Source organism: Hydractinia symbiolongicarpus, chromosome 9 (assembly GCF_029227915.1).
Source record: "Hydractinia symbiolongicarpus strain clone_291-10 chromosome 9, HSymV2.1, whole genome shotgun sequence".
Lineage (NCBI taxonomy): Eukaryota > Metazoa > Cnidaria > Hydrozoa > Anthoathecata > Hydractiniidae > Hydractinia > Hydractinia symbiolongicarpus.
Window position 1 is genome coordinate 4396477 of NC_079883.1, and position 23936 is coordinate 4420412.

Sequence of the window (23936 nt, forward strand, 5' to 3'; positions counted from 1 at the left end):
TTTTATTTGTAAATCGGAGAAAAATCTGTATATCAGTAACGACGGGCTCTCAATAATTGTTACCTTTGTAACAGAACCTTTGACATGTCCAAATATTTCCATTGGTTACAATTACATAGTGGGTGAAAAGTGATAAAACAAAATTTAAAATGAAACAAAACGCTGGGTAAAACTTAATTAAAAAAAGTTCGGTCTCGGCAATTTTTAGCGTGGTCGCTAGAACTATTAGAAAGCGTAACGCCATTGAGAAGCAAATAGTCCTGGGGACGAGGTTGCGGATTCGCAAAATTAACAACGATGACACTTCCTTTCGAATATTATTTGATGTGTTGTTTATCTTTACGCCAATCTTTTTCCCAGTACTTTTTCTACTTCTGTGTTATGATGGAGGCGTAGAAGTGTATCAGAAACGGGACTGATCTTTTTGTCTATTACATCAAATTACATTAAAGGAGTCAACAAATCTTGCGTGATCAATGCTATAGGATAAGCGATTATAAAATAATCTTGTTATAAAGAAAGTAGATGAGAAGTAATAATCCACCCTTTTTGATTAATTCCGTAGGTATTTAAAACATTCACTACTTCACTATGGTAATACTAATAAGAATAATTTATCAATTATATTACTTTATAGAGTAAATCTCCATGTTTAACTTTGGCTGTCCGAATCTTTTATTATCCGGTGTTTTTTACCGTGCCAAAATTGTAATTAGTTTCATGATCGTATCTAGAGATATAGAAGTATAAAAGAGTGCAGTTTTGAAACATTTGATATTCTTACCTATTCTTCACATGCATTGACTACAGTTTAAGCCGACAGACGGAACGACATACGCCACGACACTATTTTCGACGTTAATAGCATCAAATATCTGAAATCTGGCTGAAAGCATGCAAAACAACAACAATAAAAATTAAAAAATATATATATATCTACAAAGTATAAATAATTTTAAATATACAAATCATTTTAAAATATCTCAACAATCTGGCACGTTAAAGTTTAGTCCATGTTATCTTTCATAAATCTTTGTAACGCTTCTAACCTAGCATCTATTTCTGCTATGCCAATCGAACGTTCCGTGCAATCTTCATCTAAATAAAAAAATAAATATAGTAAGGATATAACGAATGAGTAAGTAAAGCTGTCATAGAAAAATATCATACCTTGATCGGCATGATGATTCTTTTTTGGACTTTTTGAATTTCTAGCTGGAGCTACGCGTGATTTTGGAATGTTCCTCCTATAAAACTCATCCTGCATATAAAAAAGCATCGTGATATAAATTTTTGGTTTGAAAAAAAATATTCTTTTTGAAAGAAATAGCAATTTCAGTCTTACATCTGAAGTATCCGACTTGATAGATCTGTTGCGATTACGATGTGATTGTCTAAACGAATTAAAAACAATTTTTATGAAGCTTCAGACTGCCAAATATACTAGCTACTTTTACAATTGTCGATTGGTACAGATTAGATTACATGACGCAAATTTTACTCCCAACTATTGCTAAGATCGTTAAAAAATGCGACAGCCTTAACTGGAACTAAATCGAGTCTAAAATTACTCAAGACTTACACTAAAAAACAGAAAGAAAAATTAGTTCGGTGCAGACACAAAATGCTGTATATTTTTAAAAATAGACCCAATTTCCCTGAAATGTCGGGTCCAAAGTATATGCCTGGGTGATATAACACGTTAAGTGTACGTAAAATGCGTATGTAGTATCACCTTTTCCCTGATCCACTAGTTCTATGTTTGATATTTTCGTAATCACTACCAGATGACGCACGTGCGTTTGATTTGCCTTTAACTGAACTATGTCGACCTGAAATAGAGAAAAATACGATAATTTTTTGAAACAATAACAAATTATAAAAATCAGAGTACGCAAAAGTTAAGAAATGTTATTTACCAACTTCTCCAAGAAAAGATGTATAAAAAGACCGGTTAAAAAAAAGTACAAAAAAATCAACCAAATTTTACCATTTAGACCGCAAGGTGGTTTCTGCCTATCTCCAAAAGACGTCGGCGTTCTATTTCTTTTCGAGTTCGACGATGGAGTGAAGCGTCGACTAATACGAAGTAACGTCACTAATTAAGCACTCGCTATAGTCACACACACGTGAGAGCAATCAAATATTTAAGTGTTGAACAAACCTGCGGCTAGTTTCAGCTTCTTGTCTCTTACGTTCTTTTTCTTTAATATATCTGAACAATTGGTTAAGGGATAATATTTTCAATAAGTAAAAAAAATGTCCGTGATATGACATGAGTTACATTGTGAAACTCAAAACTTCAAAAAAATTAATAACTGTTTTTTTTTCTCTTAAAAATAAATTATTTTCGAAAAGATACGCTGATGGGTCGAATCTCCGAAAACCTAAAATATTGAAAACAAAAATTAGTTACACTCTTGTTTAATAACTATTCTTTGCAAAACAATTTGCTAAATTAATAATTACCAGGCGAAGGAGTCCTTCCAATTGAGGATGCTGATGCAGAACGATCTCTGTTGCGCGAAATCGAACGCGATGTAGATCTCCCTCGTTGTGACGAAGTCGAGTTCTTCCTCTCACGTGGTGTATTGTATGATTTGGGTTTGTTTCCAGACGAATTATGCCTCGGTATCCGGTTGTTTGTCAATGGAGAAAAACGAGAGCTAGGAAAGTGGAAAAGTTTACAAAATAAAATGGAAAAATTTAAAATAAGACAAAAAATGTTTCGGTGCCTTACTTTCTTTTAAGCATCGCAAGTTCCTCTGTCAGGTTTTTACATCTTACGCGATAATTTCGCTCGTTTGCTTTCAACTCTTCAAACTAAAAAAAAAACATTGCATATACTCGCTAAAATATAGAAAATTCCAGAATATTTGTCCGCCTAATACGCCCTAACTTCCGAAACGAAGGAATACTTCCATCGAAATTGTCTCTCCTAAAATTCTTTTTTTCAATATATTTAAATTAGAGGTATACGTTGAAACTTATACTCGCCAAAAAAAAAAGAATTCTGTAGCAAAAATTGATACGTAAGAATAGTTTTAGTTTCGCAAAAAAAATTATTTTAAAGAAATTATCTTCTTTTTTAAAATTTCTTTTTATGATTTTCACAAAAGGGTGACCAAAAAATGAGTCAAAAAAAAGCTTTTGACCTCTTCCAGTAATTCATCATATTCCTTCTTTTTCTTCGTCATTACTCTCTGATGTTTGCTCCTTTCTTTTAACAAGTCCGTCTATAATAAATAAGAGTAGTCTTACAATATAAGAATTCATGATCTACTTAATAATGGATAGTTTAGTTGATCACACCCCTTTATATTAAACATAAGTGAGAACCGTTTTAATATGCGAAAATATTCGTTACTAACACCTCCACAAATCGAATATATTGTGAATCTGATTGGGTATGAATTGAACGCATATTGGATGAATGAAAGTTGTTTCGTTATTGAAATCAAAATATAAATAATGTAACAAACACAGGAGTATCATAGTTTATTTTTTCGTACTCACTCGTAATATACGTCCTTGCGGTTGTTAATCGAACATAAAGATATTAAGAAAGTAAGCGATTTCTAAAACTGTTGCTCACATCTCTTACGCATAACACCATTGTGATTTACGACATAGTTTTTTTCTTTTTTTTTAGGAAGTACTACCTTCTGAAAATTACAGGTCTTTTTTTACTTTTCTCCGCATGCATATGGTGGAGCTTCAATACGCAGGCAGATGGAGAACAGACGAATCATGTCTATCAAATCAAACATGAAGAATTTGAGCAGATGAAAGAGTTTGTTAAGTTTGAAAAGCTGAGGCGGCAACGAGAAGAGCGTGAAAGACTCGGAAATTTAGACATTTTAAAGAAGGATTTTGTTACAGCCTCTTTGTGTGATGATCCTGAGGAAGGAAACAAATCCGTGCTGTCATACAGTTTATATGGAAAACAGATGACAGAGACAGCGCGTTTTATTAAGGAAGTTACGAACGAGGCGAAAAATTTAGAATTATACAAAGACTTTACTGTTAGAATATATGTTGATCCACATTTTTCAAGTAAATTGAAAAGCGAGCTTAAAAGCAATCACTCTAATCTACGCTTTTGTGATATAATGAAAGTTCCAGGCTATGGTAATTTGTCCTCTATTGCAGGAAAAATCTGGCGTTTCATACCTATGGCAGACATGACACTAAATGTATTTTGTTCACGGCACTTTCATTCTCCTCTTCTGCAGCGTGAAGCGGATGCCGTGCGGACGTGGTTGAAAACACGCACCGCACTTCATGTTATGAGGGATCGAAAAATGCACCACGCTGAAATCTTAGGTGGTATGTGGTGCTTCCGTAACAGTAAAAATCCTCATCTTGGCCAACTTCTCCTGGATAAAGTCTTAACAGAATCCTTAAAAAGTACGAAGGATAGTGTGGACCAGGACGTATTAAAAAGGGTAGTTTGGCGTGTGCTAAAGCATGATTCATTACAACATGATGCATATAGCTGCAAATACTTTCCAGGTTCAAAGCCATTTCCAACGAAAAGAAGGAATTACTTTGTAGGTTGCATCAGAGACTGCTGGGTATTTCCAAAAATTAAATGTCCCGCAGAATGTCGCCCACCGGAACATCCGGATTGGGAGTATTGCTAAACAACAAACTTGAAGAGTGTTATCCTTGTGACTAATTAGTATTTCGTTCTCTGTTGTAACTTATATTCAATTTTCTTCTGTTGTTAAAATAATTTTTGGCGCGGTTTAACGGTTTAAATCTTCTTAACTTTTCTGTTCTTGAAATCGCAAAAGAACCCTGACAATCCTCTTTAGTTGAAGAGATTCCTGCTTGAAACTGATATTCTTGTATGTTAAAAAGGGTAAATAGTTGTTTATCAAGTCCTTTGAAATTTTTTTTAAAAGTCTATTTTTAGTTCTCCAGATATTGAGCTTAAAAGGTTTTCAGCTGACCTTATGACATATTATTGATGATGTAATAAGGTAGTAAGCATTAATTAATACTCAAAATACATTGCAAATTTACTTAATATCAAAAATTTTAAGCAGTGTGGACTTATGCTCTTGATGACATCTTGACATGTGTAAAGTTTGGTAACTTAAGAATGGCCTCATAAGTAGAAATGTGATGTAGCATTTTTCAAAACTGTTTTATGACATCATAAGATCCCGGATTTTAAATATTTAAAACATTGAATAACTTGAGAACGAAAAAAAAATCATTTTTAATACAGGAATTCCTTTTAAATCAAGGTTTTGAAATGACACATATATTTCCGTTATCTTGACCATCTCAAGCGCGAACCCAGTTGTTTATCTGTTACTATAAAGAACTTTAGTAATAAAATGGTTTCAAAAAATGCCTGTTTTTGCTTACATACAAAATGAAAGGGATATATGTATTTAAAAGATTAGGATACAAAATCTGACGAAAATTAGAACTGAAAGCAGCGCACGTACTTAAAAGGTTTGGATATAAAAATCAGAGAAAGAAAGCGGAGCTGAGAGTTTAGAATATGAAATAAGTATTAATATGAATATGAAATAAGTATTGAATTAAAGTATTAATTGAAATAAGTCTAATCAAACAGCCTTTGTTTACTTTTAATACGTTCATCTTGTTAAAACTTAACGACAGAATTGAAAAAATCAGGTTCAAAACTTTCCAAACAACATGCTACGGTATTAAGGCGAACATCTAAAATGTTAAAAAAACAGTAATAGACGTCTAGGTCGATAAAGTGAAGAGGTTTGGATGTAAAAATATGAAATATTATTATTCTGAATATTTATACAGAATAGTCACTTCATTGTTAGGAACACTGTTATCACTATGGGTCCTGTGTTCTAAATGTATACATTAGTTATACCCAAGCAATATCTACCCAATTTTCCTCACATGGCAAGGGTTCACTGGTCATTGTGGTAAAGGCACTTGCTAAACCTGCCTGCGCTGTGGACTGAACCACAGACTTTGTGATTGCGAAGCTAAGTCCATAACCACTACGTCACGTGCCAGCATCTGTTGCCATTTTGGAATTATATGAGAGTCAAATGGAAAATTTAAATGCCGCTATATAATCTAACGTCTTGTTTCATTACTAGAATAATTTTTGTAAAAAAAGTAGACGCAATCTTATCAGAACCACAGCTAGGGGTCATTTTCAGGAATCAGGGTCAGGGATTTTTTTGGAAGAAAATCGTGTACATCATAAGCGCAAATATCATGTTAGTCGTTGAAATTTCTTTCTATACAGCTTTGCAATTGGATTTGTCAAAGAATGAATGAAACAACAACAAAAGGAATGCTTAGTTACGATGTGTTTGGTAGCGTTTCTAGAGCGCTACGAACAACAAATGGTGAGTGTGCCCACGTATTCTCTTCAAATGGCATGTAGCTAATTAACACAGCTAATAGAATCAATTGCAAGAACATAGAATCTATTGAATGTGAATACAACAGCATTACACAGAACAATGTAGAATAACAATTAAAGCAAGAGTCATGTTCAAGATAGATTTGATTCTGCTGCTTCAAGCAAAAAAACACAAACCTTAGCGAAAGCAGACAGGTAGAGTTTTCTTTTGTTGTATCTATTTTTCAAACATATTTTAAATTTTTTCTTTTTTTTTCTAGTCTTGTTTATATTGAAGTTAATTTTTAAAGCCATGACAGCCAAAACCCAAGACTAAACAAGAATAAACTTCATTATTATCTTATTTTTAGAATTATGAGGGTTGCTTTAACAAAGATCTTGCAAGTGCTTCTAGCAGCGACGTTTCTTTTCACACTATGGTTCGTATTAAAATCATTGGAAAACTTAAACATGGAAGTCGCGAAAATCGACTCTAAATCCTGTCAACTCCAAAATGAAAATAAAGTTTTAAAAACGCATCTTAAAGACGTACATTTAAACTTAGACAAATCAAAACAAAAACGAAATGAGTTGGACCAGCGCATCAACAAAGTTGAAAAACATGCTACAGAAGAAGTCGAAAAACAAAAACACTTGGGGAGTTCCATAAACAATGTAGAAACGAAACTCACACATTTAATACACGAACAAAAAGAGTTAGTGAAAAAAATTAAACACTTGCACACAGGTGCTTCGACATCGTTATGTAGTGATAAAGAAAAAGGGAGTACTAAAGTAATTTCGTACAGTTTGTTTGGAGACAATGCTGTATCGTATGGACGTTTTATCAAGGATGTCGCCCAAGAAGCACAATCGATTGATCTTTACAAAGATTTTACATTACGAATCTACGTTGATGAAAATTTTCCTGATCGACTGCGAACGGAATATAAGAAAAATCATACGAACATAAGATTTTGCGATGTGAACAAAATTCCACAATATCGTAATTTGACATACACTATGGGGCGAGCGTGGCGTTTCGTTACGATGGCTGATGAAACGGTTGATGTCGCGTGCTCGCGAGATCTAGACTCACCGTTACTTCAACGCGAATCTGACGCTGTTACAGAATGGATGGAAAGTGGAAAAATATTCCATGTAATGAGAGACAGACCATTACATTATTCGAGAATCATGGCAGGTACATGGTGTTTTAAAAACAAAAAAAATCGAACAATGGGTAAAGACCTTTTTAACATTTTCATGAAAAAATCAAGTGGACTTAGTCTAAACTCTAAACGTGATCAGTATGTCTTAAACTATTATGTATGGCCCAAGGTGGAAGAAGACTCCATACAACACGATGCATATCTATGTGACAGTTTCAAAGGGTCACAACCATTCCCAACAAAGAGAAAAGACTTTTTCGTAGGGTGTGTTCGAGACTGTTGGGTATTCGGTAAAGTAGAATGTCCTTCTAAATGTAGACCAAGAAAACACAAGGATTGGAAATACTGTTGACCTAAGTATATAAAATTGTACAAGTAAAATTTACATTTTAATATTATTTTTAAGGTTGCTGAGCAGCTGAAAGTATTTTATATATATGTATACGTATGTGTATTATAAGTTTAATATAAATAATTATATTTTTTGACGACGTAGGGAAGTACAGAATTAAAATAAAATTCTTTTTTTTTTTGTCCACGTTGTTTGATCTCCATAGATGGGAGATTAAATACCTAAAGGGATTATTCTTTTCACAAGAAACACGAAAGAGGAACAATCTAAGTTAATTTTTAACGTAGATAGATGATGCCAGATAACAATCGAAAGATAATTAGATTAGTTTAGATAACGCATGATTCATCTCGTGTATTAATACTCAACAGTCAAGAATTTTTTATCGTTTATTCCCTGATATACTGGGCGGTTTTAAGGAGGTCTTTAAATTCGAAGGGCGGGGGGCGTTGCGAACTTTTGATAGGCTTTACCAAATGAAATGGAACTTAGCAGGGTGACCACTAATAAAATGAGAACAAAAGTAAGAATATTAAGGAGAACTAAGGAGACAAATTGACATTTTTTAAGGATTTTTTGCTGCGAACGAGAATAAAAAAATAAAAAAATCAGGATAAATGAGGAGAAAACCAATTTTAGTTCTATATCTTTAATGTCACATACTATGATAAGAAAATTATACATATTATACAAATATACATATAAATTATGCCTGAAAAGATAGGATTTCAGGCAACAGAGAAATATGTCTTATTTCACTGGTGATAAACAATCCATAAACACATTTCCAAAAAAGTTACGATCAGAAAAATTAAGAAATAAGGAGAAATTAAGGAGAATAGCTAAAATTTCAATTATATATAAGTATATTCAAGCATATTTAAGTACTTCTGAGGAGATTTTTTTTCTAAGGTTATTTAAGGAATTTATGGAGGAGTGGTCACCCCGCTTAGGACAGTTGTGGTACGTCAAAAGAGAAACAGAAGGGTGGCAATACTTTTTTGCTTATTAGTTTTTGTGACGTCATCATAAACCAGACGTTTTCTGACTAAATTCCAACTGCATTCTTTTGAAGTTCCTAAGAGCTAAATAAAAGGTGAACATCCGGTTTTGGGGACAGGACCTAAGAAGTTTTCTATTTTAAAATAACGCCTTTGGAACAGGTTCTTTTTATTAAAAGTTGATGTTTACTATGATGTAGTACGGTGGAGGTTATAACGTCAAATGTTCAGGAAGTTTTTGGGTGCTGGTGATTGCTAATCTGTCTATAGTGTGCTAAAAAGTATTATAGTTTAGAACAATATTATTATGTGTAGTCAAGGTGAATAAGTTTATACGTAAAATTATATTTTTGATGTCATGGCACATTATTTATGAAATGTAATTCAGACTAATAACGATTTAACAGTTAAGGGCTCTTAAGGAAGAAAATATGGAAACAATAGCTGTGGTAAGAAACTTTGATATGAAGTTTAGAAACATGGTAATAGCTGAAGATTTGCTGACCTGGAGAAAATCATTACTTTACAGAACTTAAAGACTAAAAAGAATTTTAAATGACTTAACATCTACGATCGTCATAAATGACATTACTACAACGATGTGAAATATGCTATGACAACAATGGACAACCGAAAGTTGATAAGATCAACAATTAAAATTTTTAAACGATAACGCTCCATGACACTCAGAGTTCAGATAAGAATAATTGCGATACGATTTCTTGAAATTTTTTTTTGTAGATATCTGTACAGATCATGAGTTGTTGTAGATATGACTTTCTTTTAACAAAGTTAAAATATTTTAATATACGTAACGCAACCTATTTCTAGATAGAAATATGAAAATCGTGACTACCTATAGCTCACTCTGAATCAAAACACTTCTCTTTTTTCCTTCGAAATCTTCTCTTTTATTCAAAACATTTCTATTCCAAAATGTGAAACACTTCTCTTCCATGAACTCAAAAAAAATCACAGATCCAATTCTGGGTCGGAAAAGTGATTAAGCTGGATTTTTTTAACTCACTTTTTTTAAATAAAAACGTACTTCAGACCATAACAAACCCTGTTCTTAGAAATTTTTGTGTGTATATTAGTGGACCAGTTGATAAAAATACATTGTGGTAATTTGTTTGAGGCGTTTCCTTATCTTTACACCCTTTTTTATAAGAATATTAAAATTCTAACCAGGCTTCTTATTTTTCTTATTCTTTTATTGACCAAAAAAAAATCCTATTGTTTTTAACCTCAGCCTGATATTCCTCTAAAGCACATTCTTATAAAAGAAAAAAGCATGTAGTTTGCTTATGGTTTGGGAACTCTGGGCAGCCATTTTGCCATTTATTATGTCTTTTAATTAAAATTAAATACTTTGCTACTGAGCTGAATTAATTTGTGATATTTATTTTATTCATGCACATTGGCGGGACCTACCACTATGATTACAACGCTATTGATAAATTGAGCACGTGTTAGCTGAATCTGTCGTAAAAAGTTAGGACCATAATTTTAAATTTGGTTGAGGAAAGACAGTTTCTGGTCACATGCAGAGAAGTTTCAAAACACAGAAGAAAATTGAGAATACAGAACAAAACTGTTTGAATCATATAGGAAAAGTGCTTTTAAATTGGAAATAAAGTGAGCCATAGGGGCCATCGTACATTCTATTTAAAAAGGCGTTGACAGTAAAAATCTGATTAAAAGTTGAATAAACAACTCCTTTACCTCGAGATTTTGTACGACTTTCTTCAATACTTTTAACTCCTTTGACACATTTCCTGTCCCAACATCCTGCAACCTTTGTTGTGATTCTGCAAGAAGTTCTCGAAGTTCTTTATTTTCTATTAGAAGCTTTTCATATTCAGCCTCACTACCATGTAACCTCCCTCCTCTGCTTAACTGTCTTTTTAAATTCTCTATCTCATGTTTCAAATCACAGATTTGATTTTTCAGACTGGCGGGATCTGTTTTTCCTATGTATGTCAATGGGAGTGGATAATGAATCTGATCGAACTCCACAGAGTAGGTCATGATGAGATATCTCTTTGTTTGCAATTTATTCTCCACAATTTGTTTATGTCGACGTCTCTGTTTGCCCAGTTTTTGTTCACGTAGCACTTTCAAATCTTCATATGTCAGGAGATCCAATGTGACGGATTCGGAGTTCTGAAGGAAATTGTTAAAATATTTTCTTTAATCAGGAATCTTGACAATTTACAAACAGATCCAACATTAGAAGTGCCATCCTTGTCATAGCTTTTAGCTAATAATGGCTGATATATCTATCTCTCTAATGTACATCACACATAACCCTTGAAGATTTATAGCTGTTTTAGCTGATGTGAGGTTTTGTTAAGTATCAAGATTTTCCTGAAAAAGTCAGAGAACCTAGTTAGAGACAAACCTATTCAAAAAAACTAAAGGCTACAAGACACATTGTGCTATAACTGAAACTATTGCATGGATAATGTGCACAGGGTTTACACAAAATGTTCAAAAATTTATGAAAAACATATTCTGCTCCAAAATAGTTTTTTTAAAACACAAGACAGCTTAAAAAAGTTTGTGGCTGAATGTTTACTCTCTTTCTCATCCAGTGTTCTATTTTAAAACATTTTCCATCTCTTTCTTGTGTTAAAATTATTTGCTTTTTGCGCAACATATATCTTTTTTTTCAAGTTACAAGTCATGGTATTTACACGCATGTTTGTTTAGGTAGGAACATGTTTCTCTCAAGTATGGTCAAAAAATACATGAAAATACTGTTGGGTGTTTGAACCCTGGGATTCCTTTAAGTCAGAACAAGATACGGTGGTTTACGAAAATTTGTTAGTTACCTGAAGAAGTGCAGATTCCAACATGCTACAAAAAACACCAAATTGTTTAAAGTTTCCAGTCTTGTGGGACAACTCTTCAATATCTATGCACAATAAACAAGTTCAGCAACAAGAAATTTTAGCATATTGAAAAGAAGCTACTTTGCGCATCACCAACATATTGACCAGCAGTTAGTGGGATTCAATTCGTGGTCCGTAGAACTGGAAGCCACAGACGAACCAGGCAGTATGATTACACGGCTTATATTAGCCTGTCACGATTAGAGGTTTGATAGGGGATGAAAAATTTTCTGTTTGGAATGAACAAACGGATATACAATGATAAAAAAAACCATAAGAAGTTTTAACTTTAAAATCCTTAGATGAAATAAACTTACATGCAACATCGTATTTTCCTTCCCATTGGTCAAAAGTTTCACAATTTTCAATTTGAATTAACAACAGCTCATCATTTTCAACCTTAACAACAATCTCGTGTTTAGTATCTCGAAATTCAAGCAAACCGCTCCATTGTAAATTGTCTTCTCCACCACTAGACATGATTATATTTCACTTATCTGAAAAAAAAAAACATCAAAAGAATCGTATAAAAATTCAGTTTGTTATTTCCTCCCATTTTCTCCATCATACACTGACCAATCAAATTAGTTTATTGATTGATACTTTAATATATACGTCAGAGTTGTAGCATATAACAATATAGATAAACTACTAAGAATAGATGGCCTAGACAAGGTTGATAGTAACTAAGTATATGCAGTAGTACGATCCAACAATGGTTTGACTGGAGAAAAAATGCAACAAAACAAGTGCATTTATACTTCAAATTAATAGTGTTGAACATCAATGAGCCAAAAAGTCTTTAAATGGCCAACAACATATTTTATTGAGTAATGTGTCAACGGCTTCAGATTTGGGTTAGGACGTTATCATTCTTTTAGTTGTTTACAGAGAAGCTAAATGGCAATGTAAACCTTCCCTTTCTCATCAGCCTTGATCATTTTTCTATATTTTTGGTATATGTTAGTGCTAAATTCAACTGAAGAAAGGCAATGTCTCACTTGACCACAGCTGTGATGCTTTTGATGTCTTTGACGGTTTTTGCAGGACTAATATCACGCTAGCTTTTCTCGTTGGCAACATAAAATATTCATGTTCCAGCAAACAAATTTATTGTACAACATTATTAATGTTGCAGGTTTGTTTTGACAGAAAAAATAATATTTCTGTTATAAATAAAGGATCTTATGTTAATAAAACTAAATTATATTATAATGTATGATAGTAAAGACTATACAATAAAAATATGAAAAAAATCTTGTAAAAGCACATTACCAGAATTGGGAGAACAAAATTTGCCACAACCTGTGAACTGCAAAAGACGATAAGACACACAAAAAAACAAGAAAAGTAACTGAAAGCAAACAATAGAAAAAACAAGACAAAAACTGTGTGCAAATCAAAATCAAAAATTAAATAGTTTATCTTCCTTTTAAAAATTATAAATGATCTTTTGTCGCGAAGCTCTTTTGGTAACTTGTTGAACAGATTTGCACCTTGGAATGACATACTTTTCTTTCCAATTTTTGTTTTCATCAAAGGTAAGGGATTGATGATTTATTACCTCTGGTAGATATGTCGTGATTGATATACACGTAAAATGCAAGTATTCAGGACCAATTGAATTTAATGACTTGAAAAGATTTTTCTGTTTCGTATGTTGGTCACGGAAGCAGAAAAGGATTTATATTGCAGATCTGGTGCGCGCGTTTGTGTATAGATGTTGTAATGCTGCATTTGTAGTGTGTGTTGATGCAGTAAGGACAGAAAAACGGTAAAACATGAGTGGCGATATCATTATTTTTAATTTCACTGTTGCCTTACTTTACAATGATGCTCCTTTGTCAAAACGGTTAGTTGTCTTCTTATGGAGAAAGTATTGTAATAGAAAAGTTTATATTTGTTTTTTCAGTGGATTTGCATCCTTATTTCCTAAACTTTTAACTGGTATTTTTTTATTTATAGCGAAAACTATTTATATTTGTAATTTTTCACAGTGGTTACAACTTTGTCACACTATTTTGCCTCATCACAACAAGAGGCACACACAATGATAATTGTTTTTTGGTTTTATGGTTTTATTGCCAATAATCATTGCTTTTTACTACATTTTTTTTGTTTACCTACCCACATAATCTGGTTTTGGTAAAGTTTTAGTTTCAGCATAGTTTAGAATTTGCACGCTCTTTTCCTCCTACATTTGCCTGCAGAATTGAATTTTTCGACACAAATTTAACAAAGTTACAAGGTTCTACAGGACAATTCACCTGACCCTTACCTTGCAGAGAACTTGACATGGGTGCTAATGATGCCCTCAGCAAAAAACAGAGACATAAAGATCAGGGTGTAGAGTGTTGACAGTAGAGTGTTTAGATTTTGGATTGCATACTTCGGATCACTACAATCTTGACTGACAATGGTGGTGAATTTTCGAATGAGGTTTTACAAGAAATGAATGAAAAGCTCATTATTGAGACAAAAACAACAGCAGGGGAATCTCCTTTCAGCCATGGTATTGTGGAAAGACATAATAAAATTCTGTCAGAGACCATGTTCAAGACAATTAACGATACGAAGTGTGAACCAGATGTAGCACTAGCATGGTCGCTCAGTGCAAAGAATTCTTTACAGAATCATGGTGGCTACAGCCCAAACCAATTGGTATTTGGCCTTAATGTGAACACACCCACTATTCTGACAGATCATTTACCAGCATTGGAGCCAACTAACGTCAAGTGAAATAGTGAAAAAAAATCTATCTGCTCTGCATAAGGCAAGGGAGGATTTCATTAAAGCAGAATCCAGTTAGAGAATTAAAAGAGCGCTGAGACATAATGTTAGAACATATTCTGATGAGACGTATTTGAATGGGGAAAAAGTCTTCTACAAGTGCAAAAACGCCAAGGGTTGGAAAAGGTCCAGGTGTGGTTTTGGGACAAGATGGTCAAATGGTGCTTGTCAGACATGGTGGTAACTTTTACCGAGTGCGTCCCTAGCAGTTGATGAAACATAGTCAAAATTATAAAGTTAGTGAATTCAAGTCAGATCATGTCAAGAGGAAGGAAGGCCATTTGAATATGTTGCGTGATATGAACAATAGTGTCAATGATTGTGATAATGATGATGATAGTGATGTTGATGATGATGACATGGCTGGTAAGAATGTGATAGATGTTTATGATGATTCTGAAGATGTACAGCAATTATCATCAAGAACAAGCTAGAAATGGAGACAAAAATGGCCAAGAAAATTCTGTCACAAGTGAAAATGAAGTTGAGGAAAACAGGGATACTCATAAAAATAATGAAACTGAAGACGAAGGTAGTGGTTGTACAAGTGACATTTTCAGAAGACCATCTACAGAATCCAAGAAAGTTGAATCGAAACCAAAAGCAAAATCATACATCAAATACAATCGAAATGGAAGATGGTATCATGCAAGAGTTCTCTCAGCACAACCCAAAAGAAGTGGCACTTATAAAAATTGGGTTAATGTGTCTAATGATGGTGATCGAAATCCAAAAAGCATCAATTGGAATGATGTGTCCAAATGGGTCAAGCTGGAAAATCCGGAATTTCCCATCTATATGTGTGATGTCGATATGTTTTCACAGGAAGTAGTTGATGCGAAGGAGAGAGAATTGCAGAATTTAAAAGAAAATGATGTCTTCGAAGAAAGTTCCAGACACTGGTCAAACAACTGTATCAAGCAAATGGGTCATAACTGAGAAGTTCAAAGGTGAAAAAAGGGTTGTGAAAGCTAGATTGGTGGCTAGAGGCTTTAAAGAAAATTCACGATCGTTGAGAACAGATTCTCCAACTTGTGGCAAACAAAGTCTTCGACTTGCTATGGCTATCATATTTAGCAATGATTGGCATATTAATTCACTTGATATCACTGCAGCTTTTCTTCAGGGAGATGCTATTGAAAGAGAACTGTTTCTACAACCACCAAAAGACACATTGTCATTGGGAACAGTGTGGAAACTAAAGAGATGTTTGTATGGGCTAAACGATGCATCTAGAGCATGGTACAAACGAGTGAGAAGTGAAATGTTAAAACTTGGTGGTGTCTTTGATAACTGTTAATATTGAAAATAATTATGATAGCTGCCAAACAATTATGGCAAGGAACCTACAGTTCAAAATTTGAAAGATGCCAACAAGATAATTCGAAAAATTAAGAGCAAGTATGTTGCAATAACCATTGCTAAAATTGCAAATATGAAAAATTGTGAAATTATTTGCTACACAGATGCAACTCATGCCAGTTTGAAGTGTGGATCATCACAAGGTGCATTCATCTGCTGGCAATCAAAGAAACTACAAAGGGTAACCAAAAGCCCAATTGCTTTGGAAACTCTTGCTCTGAGTGAAGGAGCTGATGCTAGTTTTTATTTGGCTAATGTCATACAGCAAATCTGCAAGTTGACGAATGTTCCAAAGATCACTTGTATTATCGACAACAAGTCATTATTTGAAACCTTGAAAACAACAAATGTCACAAAGGAGTTGAGACTGCGAGTTGGTATAGCCAGATTGAAGCAAATGGTGGAACAAGATGAGATTACTGTCAAGTGGGTTGAAGGAAAACACCAATTAGCTGACTGCTTGACAAGTTGCTTGAGGTTTTGGAGACATCCAAAATATCTCTACAATAATTGATTGTAGTGATTACCGTTGTGTTTTTTTTATGATTTCAATTTGTTTGACATGTTGACTGTGACAAACAGTTGCAGCATGCAATTTGATATTCTATTTGTGTTGGCTTTAAAATTGTGTATATGCATTATATATTGGGGCATATCCTGATGCTTTAGGATATGCATTAAATATTTGGGCATATGACAAGGCACAAAGGAGTCACCTCCATTCCTACCCATTTCCCAAAAATTTTTCCATAAATAGTCTACGCATACTGAACTAGTTGTATTTACTCATTCCAATAAAAATACATTGTTTCCATCAATTTGTGTTATTATTCTGGAACCCAAAGCAATTAACTGTGCATGCACAAAATGCTGGCAAACTTTATTCAGTGTGCTTTTAATTTAAGAGTTGAATTTTCCAGACATGTTTGTTGTGCTCATGGCTGCAAAAATTAAAGGACAATTGAGAATACATGCCTCCGTTTTTGCAAAATACTTTCAGATAAAGCTAAAACCAATGCACGCTGAAGGAGGCAAGTGGCAACCCTGTAGTAAGGAGGCAACCCTGTAGTAATTGTGATAGTCAACATCATAAAGTTACGCAAACATCATAGAGTAAAGTAAAGTTGCCATTTTTTGTTTTAGATAACGAATTCTAACTTCAAAATCACATGTATTGACCTCGCTGTTGCTTCCTTGCAAGAGTACGATGCTTGTAAGGTTGTTACTTTGAAATGTTACCAAAAAACTTACCTTGGTGGGGGTGGGGGTGTTCTAATTTTTGTTAATGAAAACTTGGATAGCCACCTTTTGAAACACCTTTACTTCGAAAATGTTGAATCACTATGGGTGAAAGTGTGCCTGAAAAAAACTAAACCTATTTATGTGTGTGGGGTTTACAGGCCACCTGGAGGTAGTGATTTGCAGAGTACCGAAAACCTGTGTACTCATTTTAAACAGTGTTTTAACAAGCTCCCAAAAGAAAAAGAAGTTTTTATCTTGGGAGATTTTAACTGTAACATGCTTTCAAAATATGCTCTTTCCTCCAAAATAAAGGAATTATGCTCCACTCTTTTCCTAAAACAACATATTACGGAGCCAACTCGTGTTACTGAAAATAGTAGCACTCTTATAGACTTAATACTTTCTAACAGTTCTTGTATTTCTAAAACTGGTGTCATGGATTTAGGCATCAGTGATCACAATTTAGTTTATGTGATCAGAAAATTCAAAAGGCCAAAATTTGAACCTAAAACATGCAAGGTTCGTAGCTACAAGAACTTCAGTAAAGAGGCTTTTCTGAAGGACCTCAGGAATTTAGACTGGTCATATTTTAATAATTATGATGACCTTGATGAAGCATGTGAGAAACTGAATAAAAATGTTAAAACAGTGGCTGACAAACATGCCCCTTTCAAAACACATAGATTTTCTGGCCGTGTTGAGGCATGGGTCACTGATGAATTAATAATAGCCATCAAAGAAAGAGACTTCTTGAAACGGAAAGCATCAAAAACAAAATCCATCATAGACTGGGAAGCTTTCAAACAAAAAAGGAACCAGGTAATAGGTCTCAAAAATCGACTCAAAAACGAGTACTATAATGACGTTTTGCAGGACTTTCAAAAACGGCCAAAACAACTTTGGAAAACCCTAAAAAAACTGGTTCCTGATAAGTCAGGCAATACTACCTCGATAAAACGAGTAGTCCAAAACGATGGTACAGAAACTTCTCACCCAAAAGAAATTTCCAACACATTCAATTCATTTTTTGTCAGTGTTGGTGCCAAACTAGCCTCTAAATTTTCTTCTGACACTACTAATGTTAATCCACCTGTTAGCGGACACGATTTTCGGTGGGCTCATATTGAGACCAAAAGTGTCGAAAAAATAATTAGTTCACTAAAACTTAATAAAGCTACAGGCTTGGACGGAATTGGTTCACGACTGCTAAAAGCAGGTTCGTCAGTTTTAAGTATTTATTTATCAAGTCTTTTCAACAAATCTTTATTTACTGGTTATGTACCTAAATGTTGGAAGACTAAAAGGGTCTCGCCTATTTTTAAAAGTGGCAATAAAACAGATCCTACTAATTATCGGCCTATCTCCATTTTGCCAATTCCTATGAAAATTTTTGAAAAGTTAGTGCATGAGCAAATGTCTCATTTTATTTCTGAGCACAACTTCCTGAATGACAGACAGTCCGGATTTCGAAAACTCTTTTCCACAGAAACTGCAGTAGTCGATGTCTCTGATTTTATTCTTACTGAGCTCGACCAACATAACTTTGTTTGTGCTGTGCTCATTGACCTTAAAAAAGCTTTTGACACTGTTGATCATAAAATTTTGTTAAAAAAACTATGGTGTTTTGGCATCAGAGATGCTGCCTTTGACTGGTTCGAGTCCTACTTAACGGGCCGAATGCAGCTGACTCTTGTAAACGACACAGGATCAGATCTGCTTCATGAAGACGCTTTTGGGGTGCCGCAGGGATCTGTGTTGGGGCCCCTGCTCTTTCTTTTGTATATTGATGACTTAAAATCTGTCATCAATTCAAACTACCACCATCTATATGCAGATGATACAATAATTATTTCGTCTCATAAAAACTTGGATACCCTTGTCTCCCAGGTCGAGTTAGAACTTTCGCAAGTCGACCTCTGGCTGAATAATAACAAAATGACTATTAATACGGACAAAACTGAAACAATCTTTTTCGGCAACCACAGCCAGTTAAAAAAAGTTGAGAACAAAACTATCAACTATATGGGTATTCCTTTGAAGAGGAGCGAAAAAGTTAAATATCTTGGGGTAACATTTGATCAAAAAATGCAATGGGAAAAGCACATTAATGACATAAATAGAAAAATACTAATTAAATATTCTAAAATTAGAACCATTGCATCCTGTTTAACACCTCACACAAAAAACCTTTTAATTAATGCACTTGTCATGCCATATTTCCACTACTGCTCCTCGGCATGGGCTTGTGCCACCCAAGGTAGATTGGGAAAACTAGAAAAACGATTAAAATGTGTCCGTACCTTTCTTGGGAAAGAGAGGGAATATTCAATGAATAATTTACTCATCAAAAACGATGCCATATTAGTTTTCAAAGCCATGAATCACATTGCTCCTGATTACATGCGCTCAAAATTCCTTTTGACAAAAAACTGTCATAATCATCAAACAAGAGGAGCTTCAAAAAACAGGTTCACACTTCCCTTGGTCAACACGGAATTTGGCAAAAAAGCCTTCCCATTTAGAGCTGCAAAAGTGTGGAATAATCTTCCAGACCAAGTGACCTGTGATGGAAGTCTGCTTTCGTTTAAGACTTCCATCTCGAATGTATTTGGCAAATTCTAATGGAGATCACTTTTTAACTTTTTAATTTTTGTTTTTTATTCTTTTTCTCTTCAATTTTCACAGATTATAAATGTTACTATGTTTGATTGAGCTGAGGCAGTCTAAGGTTTATCATTTTTTGTTTCTTTTTTGTTCTAGTGGCCCCCAGTGGAAACAATCCACTAACTATAGGTTTTTGTGATTTTCTGGGCTAGCCACTTTAAATATTTATTATTATTATTATTATTATTATTACCTTCCAACAATAGACGAACCTGACTCCCTGAATCTTTTGCTTTATTTTTGTTTTGCTTTCTCGCGCGCAAGCAGTGTGATATACCAGGCGCACGAAAGTAACGGGCAAGTTGTCAGACAATGTGATTTACCGTGCAAAGGTGGATTTCCATTACAGTGTTTTTCTTATGACTATGTTTTATAGAGCAGATTTTTGCGTCCAAGGGCAAAACTTGACGGAGATTTTTGGCATGGCGATTTGATTTCTTGTGTGAATACCATTAAGTTCATATGCTATTTTGTTTTTAAATGCCGCAAACGATGTAAAGGCACTCCTTTTTATTAAGTGATCTGATTGGCTATCGCTCAAAGGCTCCCTTGCAAAGTTGAATTCACTTGAGCTTTGATTCATTTTTAGCCAAAGTAATAAGAATAAGCAGTCGTATTATCTGACTTATTCACCTCAATTTCATTCTGTTTTCTTTCAAACCCACGCTTCCGATAGCACTGTTATTCGGCTGGTCATAATATGTTCCAAAAACCCTGTACCGAATAGGGTTAAGTACTTTAAATTCTCGGTGTTATTAGATATGCTAAAGTTCTGTATGTGCTTGCAATAACTCACTCGTTTCAAGCTCAAAATTTTACACGTTGAAAAGTTAGCACCAACAAGGTTACCTTTCCATCAATATTTTGCCAAAGTAAAATTAAGCTAGTTTAGCTAATACAGGATTCTTGATATAATGGGCAAGTAAACAGAGTTGGAATTAGGACGTCGCAATACGCAATTTGTGAATCTAAATACTGCATTTCCAAATTATTCTACGAAGAAAAAGTCAAAGTTGTGAACTCCCGTTCTGTCGTCAGTTGTGTGTACCATAAATTGTTTGTATAATGGCTGTTGCAATAAAGTGGCTATTAATAAGGGACTGCTTTACAATACTTCTAGACCACCGCTGCAAAGAACCTTTTTCTCTCCACAGTCAGCAAATTATTGCAAACTGACATTTCTTTGTAATAAGAAACCTAAATAATAAGATTAAAAATGTCTGATCATGGCGTTGAATTTACCGTTCTGTAGTTAATGGTTCAATATAATGATTGCAATTCATGTTGGAGCTGAGAGAATTCACGATAAAATTAATGTAGAAAACATAAACATAGGGAAAGCATAGGGAATCTAAAAAAAAATTGGCGACAGCAAATGATTTCCAAAAATTGTCGTTGTAGAATTGATTACCAGCGGCACAGCAATACTGGCGGCGCAAAGAAAATAAATTAAAGTCATCTGTATGCAAGTCATATTCCGAAGTGAATTTTGACTCGTGATTGTCACCGTTAAAGTCACCTTGAAGCTTAGATTTTGTTTAGATAGGTTCTCTAATATCAAATAAATCGTACAGAAGATATAAAAGTGAGGGATCCCAATTCAGAGTTTAAATTAACACGAACTTATACCACAGTGGAAATGCTCAGGTTTTGTTTTAATTTTTAGAATACATTTAAATCCTCTTGGTTTTATAGTTTAATCTCGGTTAAACCACGGTGGAAACCAAGGAAAAGTGGTTTACATTTGACGGCGAGAATGCACGTTCATGTTCAGTTTACAGCTAAATTGAAAGCAGAGGGGTGGGCAGCGTTCGCGACATATATATTTAATACACAAACCTAAATACAATTATTCGCCTAGAACCAAACTCGTTTTCAGCGCTCCATCGTATTGTCAAAAATAGGCTTTGTCCGTTCAAAAAATTGGACCATTTTTTAAAATTAAAGCATCTGGTGGTCTCCATTATGGGAGACGCATTTAAAGGAACGTTTCAAAAGTGAGTGTTGTAATACAAACTTTGTTTACTTTCGGTGCCCGGCGATTAACGGGGAGTATCCTAAAAATATTAATGACAACAAAATATTATTACCCTGTCTCTAATACACAACCGTTTCAAAAATTAGAATCAGTTTCAAATTAATTAAATTTTCGTGAGGCCACCTGACAAAAACTTATAAAGTTGTTTGTCGAAATTTCGTTGTGCTACCTGCCTGCCATTATGGTTTTCTAGTGAATAATGTTTCCTTTGCTTTCGCGCGTTTTTCTAAGTCTTATTTAAAAAGCTACGAGCTGTCAGTATTCAAACAAACGTCCTGCAATTATTTAGTGATTAATCAACCCTATCAGTTTTTTGCATAACTTTTTATCCGATTATGGTATGGCCCTGATATTTTCTGACTTTTCCTAAAATTTATTTTGGGATATGTTGACGATATTTTTTGGGGAAAAATATATGCTTACCTTCAGTATTCATTCACTTTATTGATTTTGCCAAAATAACTTTATTTCAATACATTAACTATTTTTATGCAATAAAGAAGCAAAAAAAAATACACAAATATGTCAATTACTTATCTTAGGTACATATAGCTTAGCAAATTTTACAAGGATTACAAATATCTACTTAATCTTTGATCTTAGTGAGAAAATAAATTTAAATCAAAACCTTTGATACTTTTTAAATTATAGTGATGTGCTGTAAAGGGAAACGCCCCCGATGACGTCAAAATATCAGTGACATTATACCTAAAAAAAAGTTATTTTTGGATTATTTGAACCAAAAATGACAAAACAAATAAAAAAGTGATGTTGTAACTAATGAAACTGATTTCGTACTCTCTGGGTTCTAATTTGTATATGACATTTATAGTTCAAAGCATACGCTAGCTAGACTAGGCAATCTCGTTCCCAGGGCTTTTTGCCTTGTTGATAAGTTAATAGCTGCCACTCCGTAATAACGGATCAGGGCAACAAGACCCTGGGGACAAGGTTGTAGACAAAGCTTTATGTTGGTGTTTATAATTCAATAAACTTTCGAATAAGTAACAAAAACAGATATAGTTTCTTGTCCAGTTACGAAGAAAACACTGCTCCAGACATTTCGGCTCCAAAGCTTCCCAGTTCTGCGGGATAAAACATTAAATAACTGAAATTGTCAGGGTACAATAATAAAGGCCAAAAGGTCATGCCCTCAGCTTCATCACGCCATCCATGAGGTGTCTTGAATGGATCTGGAATAGTTCTGTTGTCGAATTTTAATTTGCTTTCATAGTCTTTTTATAGTTCGAGTTCGATTTTAGCAGCTCCCTCCACAGGCTGAACTTTATTTTCCATAGCAGCAAACACTCTTGCAACTAACTCTTTCTTCTTTCCTGTAAGTTTTAAATTACGAAGTCTTAAAAAGACTTTCAATTCTTCAACTTTCATCTTTGCTACCATATCGAAATCCATTCTTAAATATAATTATTGCTGGTTTTTGTTAGTGAATGATGTTTATACTTCGTTTGCTCAAGTTAAAATGGCCTACGGTTTTCACAGGGCTCCATATTGAACGCGGTCACGGCAGTGTCGGATTGGTGTATTGGAAGGACAAGAAAAATTTTTACGTTGCAACCACGAAGTCGAAGTTGTCGAAGTTGAAGCAATAGTTGGTGTAACTGTAGTTGTCACTGTAGACCGATGAGTTCATTCTCTGAAAAATTGTGCTGCAAAGGTAATAATATTATTCCTGACGACTACTTTAAGGGTAGAAATAATTTCGCCAAAAATAAAGTCTTGGATATGGTGGAGATATATAGATGACGTTTTATTGTATATTGTATATTGAATTACCACAAATTCTTTGGATCAACAATTCTTTGTCTATTTCTGTATAGCGAGATGATTAATTAATAATGGAGCACAATTACAAATTACCAAAAATATGACTTTCATGCAGAAAATGAAGAATAGGAAACATTTTAACGTGAGTCTTCTAGGAAGTACCAGTGCAATTTGAAGGTTCAACAGTGAATAAAAAACACAATTCAGAATAATTTTCTTATAGGATATTTTAATAATACTTTTGTGTGTTGTATGTATTAGCAAAGGGGATA

General features: G+C 34.0%; 2 protein-coding genes across 3 annotated transcripts; one reads left to right on the forward strand and one right to left on the reverse strand.

Annotated features, from left to right (window-relative positions):
- Positions 1–911: 911 nt before the first annotated feature.
- LOC130656692 (centrosomal protein CCDC61-like) lies at positions 912–20107 on the reverse strand. Of its 2 annotated transcripts, XM_057459592.1 has the most exons (14): positions 20035–20107; positions 12101–12280; positions 11724–11806; positions 10612–11052; positions 3156–3236; positions 2741–2823; positions 2470–2666; positions 2363–2387; positions 2165–2215; positions 1991–2079; positions 1736–1832; positions 1346–1394; positions 1171–1261; positions 912–1098 (listed from the first exon to the last, which is right to left on the reverse strand). In XM_057459592.1, exons 2-14 carry the CDS (start codon positions 12261–12263, stop codon positions 1007–1009), a joined length of 1542 nt encoding a protein of 513 aa, XP_057315575.1. In that variant the 5' UTR covers positions 12264–12280; positions 20035–20107; the 3' UTR covers positions 912–1006. The 2 variants fall into 2 exon arrangements, with proteins under 2 accessions (XP_057315575.1, XP_057315576.1); XM_057459593.1 differs by lacking the exon at positions 20035–20107 and having other exon boundaries at positions 12101–12305.
- Positions 6374–8051, forward strand: LOC130656695 (uncharacterized). The gene is made up of 2 exons (XM_057459595.1): positions 6374–6577; positions 6733–8051. Exon 2 carries the CDS (start codon positions 6737–6739, stop codon positions 7883–7885), a length of 1149 nt encoding a protein of 382 aa, XP_057315578.1. The 5' UTR covers positions 6374–6577; positions 6733–6736; the 3' UTR covers positions 7886–8051.
- Positions 20108–23936: the final 3829 nt, after the last annotated feature.